We start from the raw sequence: 17,768 nt of genomic DNA on the forward strand, positions 1-17,768 counted from the left end.
CCAGCGTATGTCTGGAACATGGCGAGCTTGTTAAGCGATGAGACATTGAAAAGCTCAAGATCTGGCAGACTCCTAAAAAAGACAATGTTTTTTTTTTTACTTCCAATAACATTCCAATAATGAGATGCAGATACTTCTATAGAAATTTGATTTAAAGTAACATCAGACTCCTCTGACCTCCCATATGCACCATCCAGAATATAACTGAAGTTTTGATCACCTGAAAATCATGACGAACGACAATTTATTAAACAAAAAATTAAAATTTCAGTAATTTTCATTAAATGTTCTCATTATTTAAATAATGAAAATTCCTCACCAACATATGTTCCCGTCATTTTGCAACTCATGTATCCTGAGAAACTCTTCTCATTGTCCAATTTCAGACCGTATCTGGAAAATAAACGGTAATTTATGCAGTCTACACTGATTTTTAGAATTTTTATTGATAAGTTACTTCGCCTATGCTTACTTTTCATCTGAATTAGGTTTCAGTAGTTCACAAGACATGCCACCCATGTATGCCCTGTTTAAAGAATACAAATGAAAAACAGTAATAAGATAGACCCAATATCAAGAGATTGCAAGCATTGTATTTCTTCTGTGAATTACAGCTTTCACCAGACCTAACAAATCGTGGTTTCTGACTCTCAGCATTGCTTCCATACACATCAGTGTAAATGTTTCCTCGGATTGTCACCACAGTCCCTTTTTATTGACAATATATGAAGTGTTCAAATTACTTTACTTTAAAAAAACAAGGAAGCAAAAAAGTGCCATTTGTAAAACAAACTAACTAACTAAAATAAGAATCTTACCTGGAAGACCAGAATGTGGGCTGAGACTTTGAATGGTGGGTGTAGAACCATATCCGCTCTGTAAGGGCGTGTACAGCATGTATTTAAGTTTCCATGTTTTTAAAAGATATGAGTATATTGTCTTATATGTACTTTGATATGGTAAACATGTTACTGGAGTCTTTCTTACTTACACTGAACGTGGAAGTGCCATGAATATTTTCAAAACCCACTGCAGAAACACCATTCACGCTGACGTACACATGATAATAATCTTCTGGAAGTGCTCTGAAGGAGACAATGCAATGATTTGCAGTTATAATCCAGTTAAGCATCCTTATACAATAAACATATAATATATTTTATTATTACGTTTATTATTATTATTATATTGTTTAAAATTATAACATTAATTCTTGTTGATTTTTGCTTTAAAATGCTTTTTTTTGGGGGGGGGGGCTTGAAACAATCTAGCATGCCTTAAAATACAACCCAATGGGTTGGGTTAATCTCTTTTTGACTCAATGGTGGGTTGAAAATAACCCAGCATTTTAAGAGTGCACACACCTGTTGTTTTGTCAAACCAAAATGCTTGGCTGTTTAACCCATTGTTGGGTCAAATCAAAAAATGTTATGGGTTAATTTAATCCAATGACTGGGTTTGTCCTTTTTTGACTCAATTCTGGGTTCTTTGTGGCAAGTTGAGATTACCTACTGACCTTAAAATGTTGCTGCTAAATTTTTTTTATATTTAGCCAATAATTGCCTGAATAAATTAACCTTTAAACATTACATGCAACCTCCATGATTAGAAAATTGGAAACAAATATGTGTTTGACAACAAATGCTGTTTTGACAGAAACCTAGGAAGCAGATGCACCGTACTCGCATATTTTATAAGTAAGGGATAATGTAGAGGCAGCCGGTAGTTATCGGGAAATAAGCCCCGACAGTGTGATCAGGACCTGACGCGAAGCAGAGGGTCTTGTTTCACACTGAAAGGGCTTATTTCCCGATAACTACCGGCTGCCTCTACATTATCCCGCTTGTTACAGGGCTACTTGTCACATAAGAAAAAAGACGGACATGAATATGAAAATTTTTATTGCCATATTTGTTTTAACTCTTTCCCCGCCATTGACGAGATATCTCGTCAATCTGCAATACCGCTATTCCGCAACTTATAAAAAACGGAAGTATTGCCCTAGGGCAAACAGCTGTATGTCCGTGTATCAGAGATGGGGACTCGAGTTTGAGACTCGGACTCGAGTGCGACTTAAAGGGAAATTCCGCCTTGAAATGATCCTAGGGTTAATAACAAACGTGTACCGAGTTCGACCGTTCACTGGAGTTTGTTTTCATGTTAGTCTAACGTGACCAGTGTTATTGCTAAACGCAAATTAGCATGTTATGGTAGCCTTCGGGGAATCAGTGGATTAAAAACGAAATCGCTATGTCTATACTACTAATAATGCTCAAAATAACCCCACACTTACACTGTAGCACAATGAGGGTCTCTATATGTAAACCGAAGCATTGAGAACTTTGCAAGTGTACAGGCAGTTTATTAAAAATAAACACTTACCGTTCACGTCTGGATCACATATCCATGCGGGCGCCATCTTGGGAAAACTAAACTCTCGCGTGAAACGTTGTTGCCCGTTGTTGTGGAACAGGTGTTGTGCTTTCACGCGAGAGTTCAGTTTTCCCAAGATGGCGCCCGCATGGATATGTGATCCAGACGTGAACGGTAAGTGTTTGTTTTTAATAAACTGCCTGTACACTTGCAAAGTTCTCAATGCTTCGGTTTACATATAGAGACCCTCATTGTGCTACAGTGTAAGTGTGGGGTTATTTTGAGCATTATTAGTAGTATAGACATAGCGATTTCGTTTTTAATGCACTGATGCCCCGAAGGCTACCATAACATGCTAATTTGCGTTTAGCAATAACACTGGTCACGTTAGACTAACATGAAAACAAACTCCAGTGAACGGTCGAACTCGGTACACGTTTGTTATTAACCCTAGGATCATTTCAAGGCGGAATTTCCCTTTAAGTCGCACACACAGTGACTTCAGACTCGACTTGAGACTCGACCCTCAAAGACTTCAGACTTGACTCGGACTCGAGCCGCGCGACTCGTGAACAATGTTTATTTTTAGGAAACGTCTGATGAGCTCGCTGTCATAGCTCCCTCCGTTACCTACAACCTGCCCATGATGTAACACGTGACGTATCTGCTCCGCGCGCGCGGCCGCGAACATACATCTCTACTGCACCTGCAGGCAGCCGCTGCTGTGGCATTCATCTGAAGCTTTGAGTAGTGCCGCGACGGATCCGCGGTTTGGCTCGCATGCGATTTGCGGATTAATATGCAATTTAAATAGGGTAAGTTTATCATTAACGTGTTTCTAAGGCTTGCAATTGTTTAAATGGTTAAACAATTTAACCGCAAAAAGGCGCTCAAGTGAGCAGATTTCTGTACGCACATGCGGTTAAGTGTGTCCGGTCCGGCTCCAGTCAGGTTCAGAGTTGCGCTACTTTGTGTCATACTGTAGTGTAGTCCATTAACATACATTTGCTGAATAGAGCAATGAAAAACAACGTAACGTTTTTATGTGAAGCGACTGCTGCATCTTCTTCATGAAGCGCTGTTTGGAATTCGCCCTCTGCCTGTGTTTGAGCACGCGTTTAAGTCCCCTCAGTAGTGCACATACAGAGAGAAGTGTTTCAAAAGTTAAGCCAACATAAAATCTTTCTTTTCTTGACAAGGCACATACACGCAAAATGATCTCACAGTATTCTTTTTCTAATGAAAACATTTTTGTTTATGCCTTAAGAAACCAGTCAGGGCTTATTTGTTCTTAATAAAGAGACAGTAACCTCAATTAACCTACTTAAGTCTGTGTCATTTATGTTAATCAAACAACCCAAGACAAACAGAAAATCACTTCTATTGCTCAAAAATAATAATAATAATATTTAATTTGTACAATAAAGACAGTGTTATTATCCATTTAATTTAATTTCTGTACCTAATGCTAATTTTAGACCTTACTTAATGTGCAACTTTGTTCTTTTATATAAATGTTTATAATTTCTTTATTTATTATTAGAGTTTTATTTGTTACAACGAGACTTGAGACTTGACTTGGACTCGAGCCCAGAGACTTCAGACTTGACTTGGACTCAAGCTCAAAGACTTCAGACTTGACTCGGACTCGAGCTCAGAGATTTGTGAGCATCTCTGCCGTGTATGTTTTAAATATCGCTCTGCATCTGATCTCTATCAAAAGTCCTTCACAAAAATGGAATTATCTCAGCTTTTTGCTCAAAATTTGGTGTTTTTGATGAAACCTACACATATTTGAGAGGTGATAAAAACAGAACACATGTGTTGGGGTTTTTGTCTGTGGGTTTTTTGATGTTATTATTTCCTTGTCATGCTTTGTTTTATTTTGCTTCTTGTTACCTGGGTTCCTTGTTTATTGCATTATGTCCTGTTTATTGATTGGTCTTGTCTTTGCTTATGATTTTGATTTACATTATGTCTTGTACTGTGTTGTATACCTTGTTTTGATCAGTGTCTTACCTGAGCTCCCTGTGTTAATTCTGTCTCCGCCTTGTCATTTGTTACTATGGTTATTCATTGTTTTTACGCTCCTCCCCTTGTTTGCTGTCTTGGTGATTCATTGTTTTCGTTTACCCATTGGACATTGTGTTGTTTAAATTCACTTCTGTTTCCCTTGTCTTGTACGGTTCATTTTAGCGTGTTTTACGTATGTCTCGGTGTCGCCCAGAGTTTTCGTGTTTTGTTTTCATTCTCAAGTTGAATTAAATACTGCAATTGGATCCGCTATCTCCTGTCTTTACTCTATTGTGTGCAGCACCCTGACAGAATGAACCGTCATAAAAAGGATCCAGCAGTTTCCAGCAAGTTTGTGAGTCACGCGAAGAGGATCGGTGGCTTTCATAGTTGTTGTGTTCCAGGACCCACTTGGTACGATCCGCTGCTATATGGATCCGAAGTGAGTTCCGGGAGGGACGCCTCCATCTTCCCGATCGCTGAGGACCCGATGCGGGGTTCCAGGTTGGCGATTCGACGGGTGCCTTTTGCTCGAGAGGTTTCCGCTCCTGCGCCAAAGGCTTCTGTATCCCCTGAGCCGGAGGGCTCGAAGTCTCCTGTTATGTCCGAGAGGGAATTCCTGAGGAGACGCGCCGAATTGGCTTCTCTGTGTCCGCAAGGAGATTCGGTGGAGGTTTTCGCCCGGAGGTTTTGGGAGAGCTCCTGTGGATTACTTCTCAATGACACTGAGATGAAGATTTGGTTTAACCATTGTCTTGGTGAGCCTCTATCTATTTCACACATTTACGAGCTGAAGAATATGGACTTTTTTGCTTTTGCCCGACTCGCAGATGCACGTAATGCTGGGCGTGCGCGATTCACGCCGGAATTTCCCGAGGCGAGAATCGCATCCTCCACACTAAAGACTGCTGAGCCGGTGAACACTTCCTCCTCGCGCCGTGTGCGTAATCGTCAGAAGAAGACCAAGACTGAACAGCCCGTTTCTGTATTGGACGCTGCTTTCCCTAGCTCCGTCCTTCCTGTGTTTTCTCCTGTCGCCGCTGACAAGAATGCCGACGTCATATCTGTCCCTGTTTCCAGAACGGCTGTTAGTAGGTCCATGCCTGCTTTCGAGTTTGCTACAGTCATTCCTGCCCTGAATTCCCAGAAAGCCATTATTACTACTACACCCTTGGTTAAAGGTGCACTAATAACACCTGCACCTAGGATCAGAATTGCTCCCACACCCAAACCACTTCTTAAAATGGCCGCCGCTAGTACACCTCTTTGCCAAGAGACTGCCTTATCAACCTTTCCTGTGCTGTCGAGTTCTCGACAGTTAATCACCAGCTTGGCTGACGTCCCGTTGGCATCAGTACGATTGTCAGGTGTTTTTAGTCCTGTGGTCGTCAGTTTGAAGGCATCCCCTGCATCTGAGGTAACGCTTTGCCATTTAAATTCTGCTCTTTCTACATTTGCCATTGCCTTGTGTTCTGTTTGGTCCGTTTTCTGCTCGTCTGTCTCCCAAGCCCCTGAGACTGGATCATTGGAGTTTTCTGATGTGCAGCCTGTCATGGATGGAGGGTCTGGACCTGTGTCTTTTGAACTTTTTTCCACGACTAAAGGGTCAGAATCTGAACTTCCTACCCAGTCCATCTCTGAGCCGTCGGTCACTGAGTCACCAGAGCTATTAAAGTCACGTGAGTCTAAGACATTTGTCGATCTGGATAAGGATGGTATTGAGTTTCGTGAGCTAACTGCTTCTACTAAGTCTGCTGAGCCTACAGTTTTCAAGTTTCTTGGTTCTACCATAAAGCCTGTCACCGAGCCCCCGGAGCTTCCTATCAAGGATAAGATGGTTAGTCCTGTATTCCCTGTGTCATGTAGGTCAGCTTACACGTTATTGCCCAAGCCACATAAACTTTCTGTCCTTACCAGGAGGGTTTTGGATTCACATAGACTGTTTGTCTCCACCAACATGCTCACTTTTGACTCTGAACAGTTTACTCCATCTAATATGGCCATTGTTACGCCTGAACCTGTTTTTAGGACGGTGACTGAGGAATACCTCTTGGACTCTGTGCTTTCTGTATTTTCAATGGCTCTGTGGTGTGTGTGGTCTCTTTTTTGTTCACCTGTCTCACCCAAGATGACTGTTTCTGAACTCAGTCTGCTGCCTAGTGTGCTGCCCAGCGAACTATATATAATGACCAACTGTGAACTTTTTGTCCAGCCTAGGATGGTGGGCTCTGAGCTCCATATACTCTCTGCCTTGTGTCCTGTTTTCCTGGCTTTGCCAGTCTCTCCTCCTACTGTCCTGATTTACAGGTCCGGAGAGCCGTTGTCCTCGGCTCCACCTTGGTTTCCTGTGCTACCTGACTTGCTGAGGTCCTCTGCGCCGCCCTGGCGTCCTGCCCTGCCGGCGCCGCCCTGGCGTCCTGCCCTGCCGGCGCCGCCCTGGCGTCCTGCCCTGCCGGCGCCGCCCTGGCGTCCTGCCCTGCCGGCGCCGCCCTGGCGTCCTGCCCTGCCGGCGCCGCCCTGGACTGTGCCTTTGCCCGCGGCGCCGCCCTGGACTGTGCCTTTGCCCGCGGCGCCGCCCTGGACTGTGCCTTTGCCCGCGGCGCCGCCCTGGACTGTGCCTTTGCCCGCGGCGCCGCCCTGGACTGTGCCTTTGCCCGCGGCGCCGCCCTGGACTGTGCCTTTGCCCGCGGCGCCGCCCTGGACTGTGCCTTTGCCCGCGGCGCCGCCCTGGACTGTTCTTTTGCCCTCCATCCCTCCCCCGTTCCGCCTCTGCTCCACCACCCTCCAGGACTAATGTTTCTAGGAAACGTCTGGTATCCGTTTCCATAGGGGGGGGGGTACTGTTGGGGTTTTTGTCTGTGGGTTTTTTGATGTTGTTATTTCCTTGTCATGCTTTGTTTTATTTTGCTTCTTGTTACCTGGGTTCCTTGTTTATTGCATTATGTCCTGTTTATTGATTGGTCTTGTCTTTGCTTATGATTTTGATTTACATTATGTCTTGTACTGTGTTGTATACCTTGTTTTGATCAGTGTCTTACCTGAGCTCCCTGTGTTAATTCTGTCTCCGCCTTGTCATTTGTTACTATGGTTATTCATTGTTTTTACGCTCCTCCCCTTGTTTGCTGTCTTGGTGATTCATTGTTTTCGTTTACCCATTGGACATTGTGTTGTTTAAATTCACTTCTGTTTCCCTTGTCTTGTACGGTTCATTTTAGCGTGTTTTACGTATGTCTCGGTGTCGCCCAGAGTTTTCGTGTTTTGTTTTCATTCTCAAGTTGAATTAAATACTGCAATTGGATCCGCTATCTCCTGTCTTTACTCTATTGTGTGCAGCACCCTGACAACATGAAGGTAGGATGAAACGGATTTTTTTTGTTTGAAACAAGAGGGTCTGTTCTTTTATTTCATATATTGTATGTTTATATATTTAAAAAGAAGCATTTTCTGGAAGGCATTAAACTTTTGTGAAAATCATGAAAAATGCTGGCGGTGAAAGAGTTAAATTAACATTTTTATCCTTCCGCGAAATTTTGCACAGATGCATAAAATGATTGTAATACCTTATTAAGATCCTCTGCTTCATACTTGTCTGTCTCCATTTTTTCTCTTTTAGGTTTTTAAGTTTTAATGCCCATTCTGTATGTTTTTGTGTGTTGGCTTCGTAGCTGTCATGCTCTATTTTGTCAAGTTCAGTCTCAGTAAGCTCTCTGTGTCGTCGTTGTTCGTTCTTCTATCCACTGTTTAAATGTTTTGTTTTTTTCCGTACATGTTAAAATTAATGTAAACATTTTCCATTCTTAATTGTGATTGTTCAGTGTTTGTCACAAGATGGCGCCAAACAGTAATCTTTATTGATCTTTATTGGCGCGGAGCGATTTTAATCGTACAAGTAGTTCCGGCTATGTGTTATTACTTTGGAGCGGTTATTATTTGAAAAGAACGAACCTGCAAATGTCTCAACTGATCAATCAGAATCAAGCATTCCAGAGAGCCGTGTAATACATTTATTTATAAAAACATATTTATAAAAACAATGAAAACATATTTTAAACAAGTAATTCTTGCCTTGTATAGCACACAATCTGTTTGAAGTGACTGGAATCGTTTTCGACATCACAGGGAATCGATCTCATCTGAGACACCAAAGTCACATTGTTGCCATTGATTGGGTCGTCTACATTTACACCGAACTGACTGACTTCAGCAAAACCTCAAGAAATATAACCAAAGTTATTAGATAGCAAGAAATTCCAACATTCTTGTTGCCTTTAAACATATTGTGTTAAATCATGAGCCAATATCATCTAAATCAATAGTATATAAATATCAATTAATTATATATTTAATGTTACTCTTAAGGTTACTTTAGCTTACATAAAGAATATTTTTTTTTTAATACCTTCCCCGTTTATGGTCAGTCTTGTTCCTCCATTGATGCCGCCACTGTTGGGTGTTATACTGTTGATATGCTGCGCACCTGTATGACACGAGAGTTAAAAGCTTTTCATTTGTAGAATGAAAATTATGTTGTAATTGATGTTGTGAAATATAGCAGCCAGATACATTTGTATAAGAAAGCACGTACCCGCCGAACTCCACAGTAATATAAAAATGGTAAGCGGCAGATGCAGGTGCCAACACTTGTGACCCATCTTTTCAAAGACACACAGTATGCACACCTCAACGTAATGCCACCTGCAGAACAGCAGACAGAAAGATATAATACTTATGCTCAAAACAAGTGACCTGATTTCTACTGGAAAATTATTAAAATAATATATATAATAATATTATTTATTATTATATATTATTTTATATTTAGGAAATAGGTCATTTAAATTTCAATGATAAACTGTTACACATAGAAATGCACTGATATATTAGCCAATAATCAGTATTGCTTGATACAAGCGTCTATCGGAAGATAGTTTAAAAACAGCCGATAGTCATGGCCAATATCCTGTCAATCAGGAAAATGAGCTTTGTGTAGAAAATGCAAAAAAAAAAAAAAAAAACACATATCTAGTTTGATGTTCAATATCAATGGTCATTATATAAATAACATTCAGCAAATGTAATCTTCAGAATTTAGTTAATGCAAGTTAATATAACCACCAAACTAGCGGTGTAAGCATCACTATCAGGTATCAGTCTGAATAATCAGCTATAAGTATCTGTGATAAAATGTAATATCATTGCATCTCTAGTTAACAATATTATAATGTCTTATTTAAATATATTATACATTGTAACTAACTATAGAAAACTACACATTTTGTATTAAATAATTAAATGAGATTAGCCCTATACCAAAAATTATTTTTTTATTAAATACAGTACATCTCTTTAAAGTTTACATTAATCATCATTCACACCCACATACACTGTTAGACATTTCTGTAATTAAAAAAAAATATATATAATACTGCAGATTGTTTATAAAGTAAATTCCCATTTCTGTGTAGTAAGTTTAACAGGTTGTTTCAGGGACAGAGATTAGGAAAGCACCTAAGATAGAGTTTTCAACAAAAACTTTAATCCCAGAGACAATTGCGCTTTTCAACTAAGTGTTACCTGACAGAATAAAAAGGCAAACAAGGTAAAATAATATTTGTGTATTTACTGTTTGTATGACCCGCGGCCCTCAGGTTGTTCACCCAAATGATTCTGGTAGCCAGAGCGATTTGATCATTTGTGAATTAAATTAAAACTCTGTTATGAACTGAGATTTATTTTATTCTCCTTTTTTATATGATTATGAGTACTACAAAGCTTATTAAAATACCTCTCTGTATTAAACATTCAGGTTGAACAGCACCACACTGTGCATCCTCCAAGATATTTACAAAGTTAATCATTGTAACTTCATGAATGCTGAAAACTGTTAGACAAGTCTGCATAGGTAACATACTAACAACTATAGAGACTTAGTAAAAACTTATGTATAGTCAAAAATGTATAACCATCTTACTTTTGCTTACATGACTCACAAGATTTTTAATATAGAATATTTTATACAAAAAGAATGGTATTTTTGAAGCTACTGTGTTATATCATATGACAATGCATTTCCTGTGCATAGTACTATAAGTTGGTAAGTAAATTTACTGTATGTAAATTGTATAGCTCAACGGTAGAGCATTGTTTTAGCAGCGTAAAATGTCATGAATCAGGGAATACACATTCTGATAAAAATTTATTGCACTGTACATTGTTTACCATTTTATATAAATGTTAATGTAATGCTGGATGTCAGCACAGACAGTCATTGTTTCATTTTAACCAGTTCTACCAAGTCCACAAAACGTTTTGACTGTGAATGAAAGGGTTAATTAATCTGAAAATTATATTTTTTAATCTTTTTACTTACCCTTATGTTATTCAAACCAATTTTTCCTTTGTTTGACCTCCAAGTGTTGCCAGTTAGTTACTGTAAAAACCCTTGGAAATGTCTAACAGTGCAAGATCTCTTGAGAAACCCACACACTAACAATCTTAACCAATCTCCATCCTTTTATAGCACCTGCCCTTGTGGGTGGAAACAGGTGTATCAGCTCCATAGTTCAGTACAGTAGGGCACTAATCAGCATTCCAAAACCAAAACTAAATTGTCAGTGTCCCAACATTGTGTGTGCTTTTTGGGAGAATAAATATTTGGCCTTCCTTGGATTCGTCTTTTGTTGGACGAACACTTTATTGGCTAATTTACTGCCGTATCAGTTTAATTTGCCGTATTGTCTATTGTCAGTTCTTCATTGAGTGGTTATTTTACCTGAGCACAGTAAGGAGTTAATATTAGACTATAATATTAGAGAAAGAAAATGGTTTTAGAATAATGTTACCTTTGTAATGGTGCTTAACCTATAAGAGTATTTGAAGGCTCTGATTTGAGAATGATTTAAATATTTACAGTACTTTCACTTTCTGTTTATGTAAAGAAGCAGCTTCAGCAAAGAATGATAAAATTGGGCTGATCTGGGTGGGGTGGGTCATGTCACTAGTGATGAAACACACATTACTAAGAATAGCATGAAAACATCCTGCAATGCAATGTTGAAAATTATCCAACACCATTGTTTGTATTATTAAGAACTGGGTTGTGAATGACGTCATACCATTGAACCCATCATGCTGCATTGGAATGCACGGACATTCTATTAAATTCCATTTTTTTACAACCACTTCCTCACAATCAGATCTATAAAATTAATACATTTTTAAAAGATCTAACTCTTGCAAAATTAAACCATTTCTGGTTGCTACATTTCAAGTAAAATGTTTGCTTATCTTACAAATATTACATCTAATCCACTTCATCTGCATTAAATAAGTAACTTCACTACGACACCAGCAAGTGTCTGACTTGATAGCTATGTCTTTACTCCACCCCTGCCTGCAACCGGCAGATCTTACCGTTCGATCTAGGATAGGTCAACTCGAACATATACCTATTATCTCTTACATTGCATGTATCAGAGTATAAAAATATACCTTAACCGCCCTCTAGTGATGGCCCATGATAACATCACTATCTTGTAAAAAATGAGACTGCACAAACATGCTTCATATTGATTTTTATTTGAGAAACAATCATATAAAAAGTTAAGCAATATAGCTATTTAAACATTACAAGTTAAAATATTTTTGGCAAAGTAATAAATGTTTTTGTTCTAGTACTCATCACAGAATGCTTTCAGAGTAAATAGGGATAGCTTAAAAATTTTGATTATTATAATTATGTGAAAACAACAAGAAAATTATTATAAATTATATTATTACTTATCCTAAAAGCATGCAAGAACAAGAAAAACACGCAACAGCACGAGCAGACACAAAGATGGTGATAAGATTGACAAACTAGAGTCAAAGATGCTTGTAACTGGGAGATGATCAGGAGTTGTAACTGGGAATTGAGCAGGAGTTGTAACTGGGAGTTGAGCAGGAGTTTTAACTGGGAGTGGAGAAGGAGTTGAGCAGGAGAAGTAACTGGGAGTTGAGCAGGAGAAGTAACTGGGAGTTGAGCAGGAGAAGTAACTGGGAGTTGAGCAGGAGAAGTAACTGGGAGTTGAGCAGGAGAAGTAACTGGGAGTTGAGCACGAGAAGTAACTGGGAGTTGAGCAGGAGAAGTAACTGGGAGTTGAGCAGGAGAAGTAACTGGGAGTTGAGCAGGAGAAGTAACTGGGAGTTGAGCAGGAGAAGTAACTGGGAGTTGAGCAGGAGAAGTAACTGGGAGTTGAGCAGGAGAAGTAACTGGGAGTTGAGTAGGAATTTTAACCGGGAGATGAGCAGGAGTTGTAACCGGGAGTTGAGCAGGAGAAGTAACTGGGAGTTGAGCAGGAGAAGTAACTGGGAGTTGAGCAGGAGAAGTAACTGGGAGTTGAGCAGGAGAAGTAACTGGGAGTTGAGCAGGAGAAGTAACTGGGAGTTGAGCAGGAGAAGTAACTGGGAGTTGAGCAGGAGAAGTAACTGGGAGTTGAGCAGGAGAAGTAACTGGGAGTTGAGCAGGAGAAGTAACTGGGAGTTGAGCAGGAGAAGTAACTGGGAGTTGAGCAGGAGAAGTAACTGGGAGTTGAGCAGGAGAAGTAACTGGGAGTTGAGCAGGAGAAGTAACTGGGAGTTGAGCAGGAGAAGTAACTGGGAGTTGAGTAGGAATTTTAACCGGGAGATGAGCAGGAGTTGTAACCGGGAGATGAGCAGGAGAAGTAACCGGGAGATGATCAGGAGTTGTAACCGGGAGTTGAGCAGGAGAAGTAACTGGGAGTTGAGCAGGAGTTGTAACTGGGAGTTGAGCAGGAGAAGTAACCGGGAGTTGAGCAGGAGTTGTAACTGGGAGTTGAGCAGGAGTTGTAACTGGGAGATGAGCAGGAGTTGTAACTGGGAGTTGAGCAGGAGAAGTAACTGGGAGTTGAGCAGGAGTTGTAACTGGGAGATGATTAGAAGTTGTAACTGGGAGTTGTAACTGGGAGATAAGCAGGAGTTGTAACCCCTCTAACAGTAAAGGATCTCGATTCAGCATTCCATTTATTCAGAGTAAATGCCAACTTCAGGTTAACACCTGTAAAAAAATACAGAGAGAGAGGAAAATAAAATGACCAGTTATGCCTACCGAGAAAACTCACCATTTCTAAAACCTTAAGGATAGTAATGTAACACTAACACCTTTTTGGAGAACTACAACAATCATTCCTACAGTTTACCTGAACCATTTACTATATAAATCTTTCTAATTTAAGTAATTTAAATTAAAAGACATGCAAACTAAATGTGACTTTTATATAGATAAAATTACTTACCAGTGTTTAAGATTCTGAGGTCTGTGTAATTTACCCAGCAGCCACTGAACAGGATGGTGGTGTTTCCGGAAAGTCCTTCTGCTGGATTCCCATTAGCATCTTTAAGTACAGCTGAGATTGATAAACTCGTCACTCCAACAGACACACAGTTACCCTGAAAACAAACATGGTACACGACAAAAAGTTGTTGAATGAATCAATATAAAAAACTTGTTAAATGGTTGTATTTGTTTGTAAAGACAGTACTATTGCTCTGTCTATGAAATTCTGGATGCCAATGATTGCTAAGGTAGGATTTATCAGTAACACATTTTTAAGGTGGGGCTTAGCCAAAGTCAGAAGGAGTTGATTCTGTCTCACCCCTGCATCCACAGCCATGATGCTGGGCTGAACGCTGAGGGGTCCAGGATACAACGCAGCCACTGGTTGGACCACATTATCAGTGAAGACACTGTGCTGACTGACACCGCTTGCGGGTCTTCACGAGTCACCTCCTGAGTGGCCACCTTATAGACAATTACAGGGTAATAAGTAAAACAGTGTGGAATGGTTTATTATTACTAGATCTTAACAATTTATGATGTCATCTGATGCACCCTATAGATTAATATGTTATCACTTTGCATCAGTTATTTTTGTTAGTTGCATTATCAGGGCCGGCGCTACCTATAGGCAGAGTAGGCAAATGCCTAGGGCCTCAAGCTTGGAGGGGGGCCTCCATAACTGCTAAATCCATGTGCGTGGGGAGCTGACTATCAAAATAGTCAAGTTAAAAAAGTTTGTATTTAAAGTCAAACAGCAAACAAAACTGGAGTTACCTAAAGTAAACTGTCTGTATATCTTGTAAGTCTTCTACACTTTATTTTAGTTTTCAAATCATGAAAACATGTTGCATATTTATTGAAAAAAAAAAACAATTTAATTATTCTGCCTAGTAGTTTGTCTGTTTAACTTCCAGTGGCATTTGTATGGATATTTTAGGTTTATAAAGGTATTGAAATACATATGAATATATCCATATTCTAATAGATAACTTTATATTGGTTTAGTAAGAGGGGAGTTCCTCTTCATACCCAGCTTATATAAAAAAAGTTTTCTAGGAGGTGTTCATCTGTAATTTTTTACAGTTACGGTGTCTTTTAAATTTTACTATTTGGAGAAAGCAAAACTTTTATCCTGTGTTATCCCAAAAAGGTGGTGTTTTAAATAAATTACTGCATCCACAACAACAACAAATTTGACCTGCCTTCAATGTTTGCCAAATGTATTTTTGCATAATTTCTAAATACATTTTTACATCAATTTGTTAACTTGAAAAAAAGTAACGGGTGAAAACGTGTTTTATCACACTGTAGTGCCTAAATGATTTCTTACAAAGTAGAAAAAACACTGTGAGGGGCATCCAACATACATTTTGCCTAGGGTCTCCAAATATCTAGAACCGGCCCTGAATTCAACATGGGATACTGTACGTATATGCGCGCACGTTGTGCAGTAAAAAAAGATCAGAAATTGATTATTTTACACACGTTTCAAATAGCACAGCTATATTAACACTTTGGTGACCTAAATAAATACCTAAAATAACAATAGTCACGATTATTCTAGCAGTATGTGCACAGAAACCTGTTAGCCTGCAGTTACACAGTATAACTCCAAAAGTATCCAGACTATTAAATACACTTTACGTTATTTACGCAAGGACAATATTTTGTTAAAAAAGTATTGTAAATATTCATCAACTCAAAAGTTCCCAGGATTTCTGAGGTGTTTGTTGTCCTGGAAGAAGCACAATTTCTCTGCTGATTAAAAACCGTTACTCCGATTTTTAAATTAAAGTGTGATCTATTTATTATTATTATTATTATTATTATTATTTATTTTTGTATACCTCACTGTATAAAATAACGGACACCACAACCATGCTAGAAATTGATTTTTATTGGTGATAGAAGGAAGAGTGTAAATATGCTTACATTTAAGTATAAGGAAATAGACATATTAATATTTAAATATTCAAAGTTAAAATATATTAAAAGTTTAATTTTGACAGAAGTAATAGATGTTTAGGACTGATTATGAATCATTATAGAATGTTGGCCTAAATAATGATTAATGAATATCTGTATATAATTATGAGTAAATGCGTAATATGGATTTTAAGGGTTAACAGAGAAGACAGGTTTTATATTGCACATTTTCAAATGGTTTGATTTGTTCCTAGGTTTCTCTGAGCAGGAGGAGTAAACTGCTCAAAAGCACGAGCAGACACACAGATGGTGATGAGATGGATGAACTGGAGTGAAAGATGCTTGTAAATTCCAATTCCGGGGTGACAACCACAGGTGCTGGAGTTGTAACTGGGTGTTGAGCAGGAGTTGTAACCTCTCTGACAGTAAAGGATCTCGACTCAGCATTCCATTCATTCAGAGTAAATGCCAACTTCAGGTTAACACCTGTAAAAAAATATACAGTAGGGAAAGTTAAAATAATAATGAAAATGACCAGTGATGGCTATCCATGCTTACCACCTCAAAAACCTTTTACGATCCACAATGAACACAAATGCAAGTAAAAACATATGCACTGTACACAGCTTTTAAAAACCTCAACTTGACTGTACAGATGATTATCCAAATATTACTGATTTAAGTGGTTTAATATTTAAATAAAAAAACAAAGACTAAAAAGAACATCTGTTGATGGTTGTGTGTCTTTTATAGAGATGAGAGGACTCACCAGTGTTTAAGATGCTGAGGTCTGTGTAATTTGCCCAGCAGCCATTAAACAGGATGAATGTGTTTCCAGAAAGTCCCTCTGCTGGATTCCCATTAGCATCTTTGAGTTCAGCTAAGATTGCTAGACTCGTCACACCCACAGACACACAGTTACCCTGAAAACAGATAAGAAAATAAATATTTGCTTAAAATACAGTTTGCATCAAATACTGTTTTCAAAATAAAATTATCCATCACTAAGCTCTGCTCTTGGGGTTACTGTGGCTTTGTCTGATGAAATGGAAAATGAAAAGGTTGCTAATTGGTCATCATATTTTTAAGGTGAGGCTTAACAAAGGTTGAGAAGGAGACTATTCAGTCTCACCTCTGCATCCACAGCCATGATGCTGGGCTGCACGCTGAGGGGTCCAGGGTACAACGCAGCCACCGGTTGGACCACAATTATCAGTGAAGACACTGTGCTGACCGACTCCAACTGTGGGTCTTCACGGGTCACCTCCTGAGTGGCCACCTTACAGACAATTACAGGTAAAATAAGTTAAACAGCGTTGTGTGTTTTATTTATTACCACAGTAGATCTTAAACTATGACAACATATTAATAAGATATAAAATGCAGCATTAGTGACTTTGATAACATGAGCTGATAAATATCTTACTTGACTCCAGGATGGGTCACTGGAAGGGGGTGGAGGGGTGATCATGTCCAGAGAAGACACATTGAAGCCAATGGCTTGACTCAGATCGCCTGATACAGCAGCACGGCCCAGTTCATCAGCAGCGTTCCTCAGAATCACAAATTGCTGCTCATCTTCAACTACAGATGTTAATAATGGTGTTTTAGGCATTGTAAAGTTATCATACATTTAAATTAATGCTTAATTTACACTTTCTGGCCTTACTAGTGGTGCTGGTGGTGTTGTCGGTGCTGATGGTCTGAATGAGTGGCTGACTGATCTGAATCTCAACCGTCAGTCCAGTCGCACGCCGTCTTCGTGCACTGCTGCCCTCACGGATGATCTTGGTGATTCGAATCATATTCGGTGGTACTTTGAGGAATGCAGCCAGATTTCTGACAAGATTAGGTCCAAAGAACTCTGCCTCAGTCATGGCCGGGAGGTTGAAGGCCACGAAAAGAAGCGGAGAAGTGCGGATCTGGACCGGTTGTGAGCCACAAAGAAGTATGTACAACATATTGTAGTCTGGGTCAAAGAAGTTGGAACCGTGATCGGAGTCAAAACTTGGAAGATATTCACCTAAAGAATGGAGAGAGTAATCAAAAAGTGTAAAATTAGTAATGCTGATATGTAGTTCAGGCAAGACTTTTTTGTAAAAAAAAAAAAAAAAAAAAA

General features: G+C 39.3%; 2 protein-coding genes across 2 annotated transcripts in view; both read right to left on the reverse strand.

Moving 5' to 3' along the window:
- The window catches only part of LOC135773562 (fibrocystin-L-like), a 63,587-nt gene extending 52,731 nt beyond the window's left edge, over positions 1 to 10,856 (reverse strand). The window contains exons 1-9 of the mRNA XM_065283225.2: positions 10,757 to 10,856; positions 8,972 to 9,081; positions 8,786 to 8,863; positions 8,452 to 8,596; positions 992 to 1,085; positions 819 to 876; positions 627 to 708; positions 473 to 526; positions 2 to 72 (exon numbers count right to left, since the gene is read on the reverse strand). Of these exons, the coding sequence (XP_065139297.2) occupies positions 2 to 72; positions 473 to 526; positions 627 to 708; positions 819 to 876; positions 992 to 1,085; positions 8,452 to 8,596; positions 8,786 to 8,863; positions 8,972 to 9,038 (649 nt within the window). The 5' untranslated portion in view covers positions 9,039 to 9,081; positions 10,757 to 10,856. The remainder of the gene's footprint in view (position 1; positions 73 to 472; positions 527 to 626; positions 709 to 818; positions 877 to 991; positions 1,086 to 8,451; positions 8,597 to 8,785; positions 8,864 to 8,971; positions 9,082 to 10,756) is intronic.
- A 4,744-nt stretch (positions 10,857 to 15,600) lies between these two features.
- LOC135773571 (fibrocystin-L-like) overlaps positions 15,601 to 17,768 on the reverse strand; it is a 125,810-nt gene continuing 123,642 nt past the window's right edge. The window contains exons 71-75 of the mRNA XM_065283237.1: positions 17,319 to 17,672; positions 17,076 to 17,233; positions 16,782 to 16,928; positions 16,419 to 16,572; positions 15,601 to 16,135 (exon numbers count right to left, since the gene is read on the reverse strand). Coding sequence (XP_065139309.1) covers positions 15,900 to 16,135; positions 16,419 to 16,572; positions 16,782 to 16,928; positions 17,076 to 17,233; positions 17,319 to 17,672 — 1,049 coding nt within the window. The 3' untranslated portion in view covers positions 15,601 to 15,899. The remainder of the gene's footprint in view (positions 16,136 to 16,418; positions 16,573 to 16,781; positions 16,929 to 17,075; positions 17,234 to 17,318; positions 17,673 to 17,768) is intronic.

This window comes from Paramisgurnus dabryanus, chromosome 19, assembly GCF_030506205.2.
Source record: "Paramisgurnus dabryanus chromosome 19, PD_genome_1.1, whole genome shotgun sequence".
NCBI lineage: Eukaryota > Metazoa > Chordata > Actinopteri > Cypriniformes > Cobitidae > Paramisgurnus > Paramisgurnus dabryanus.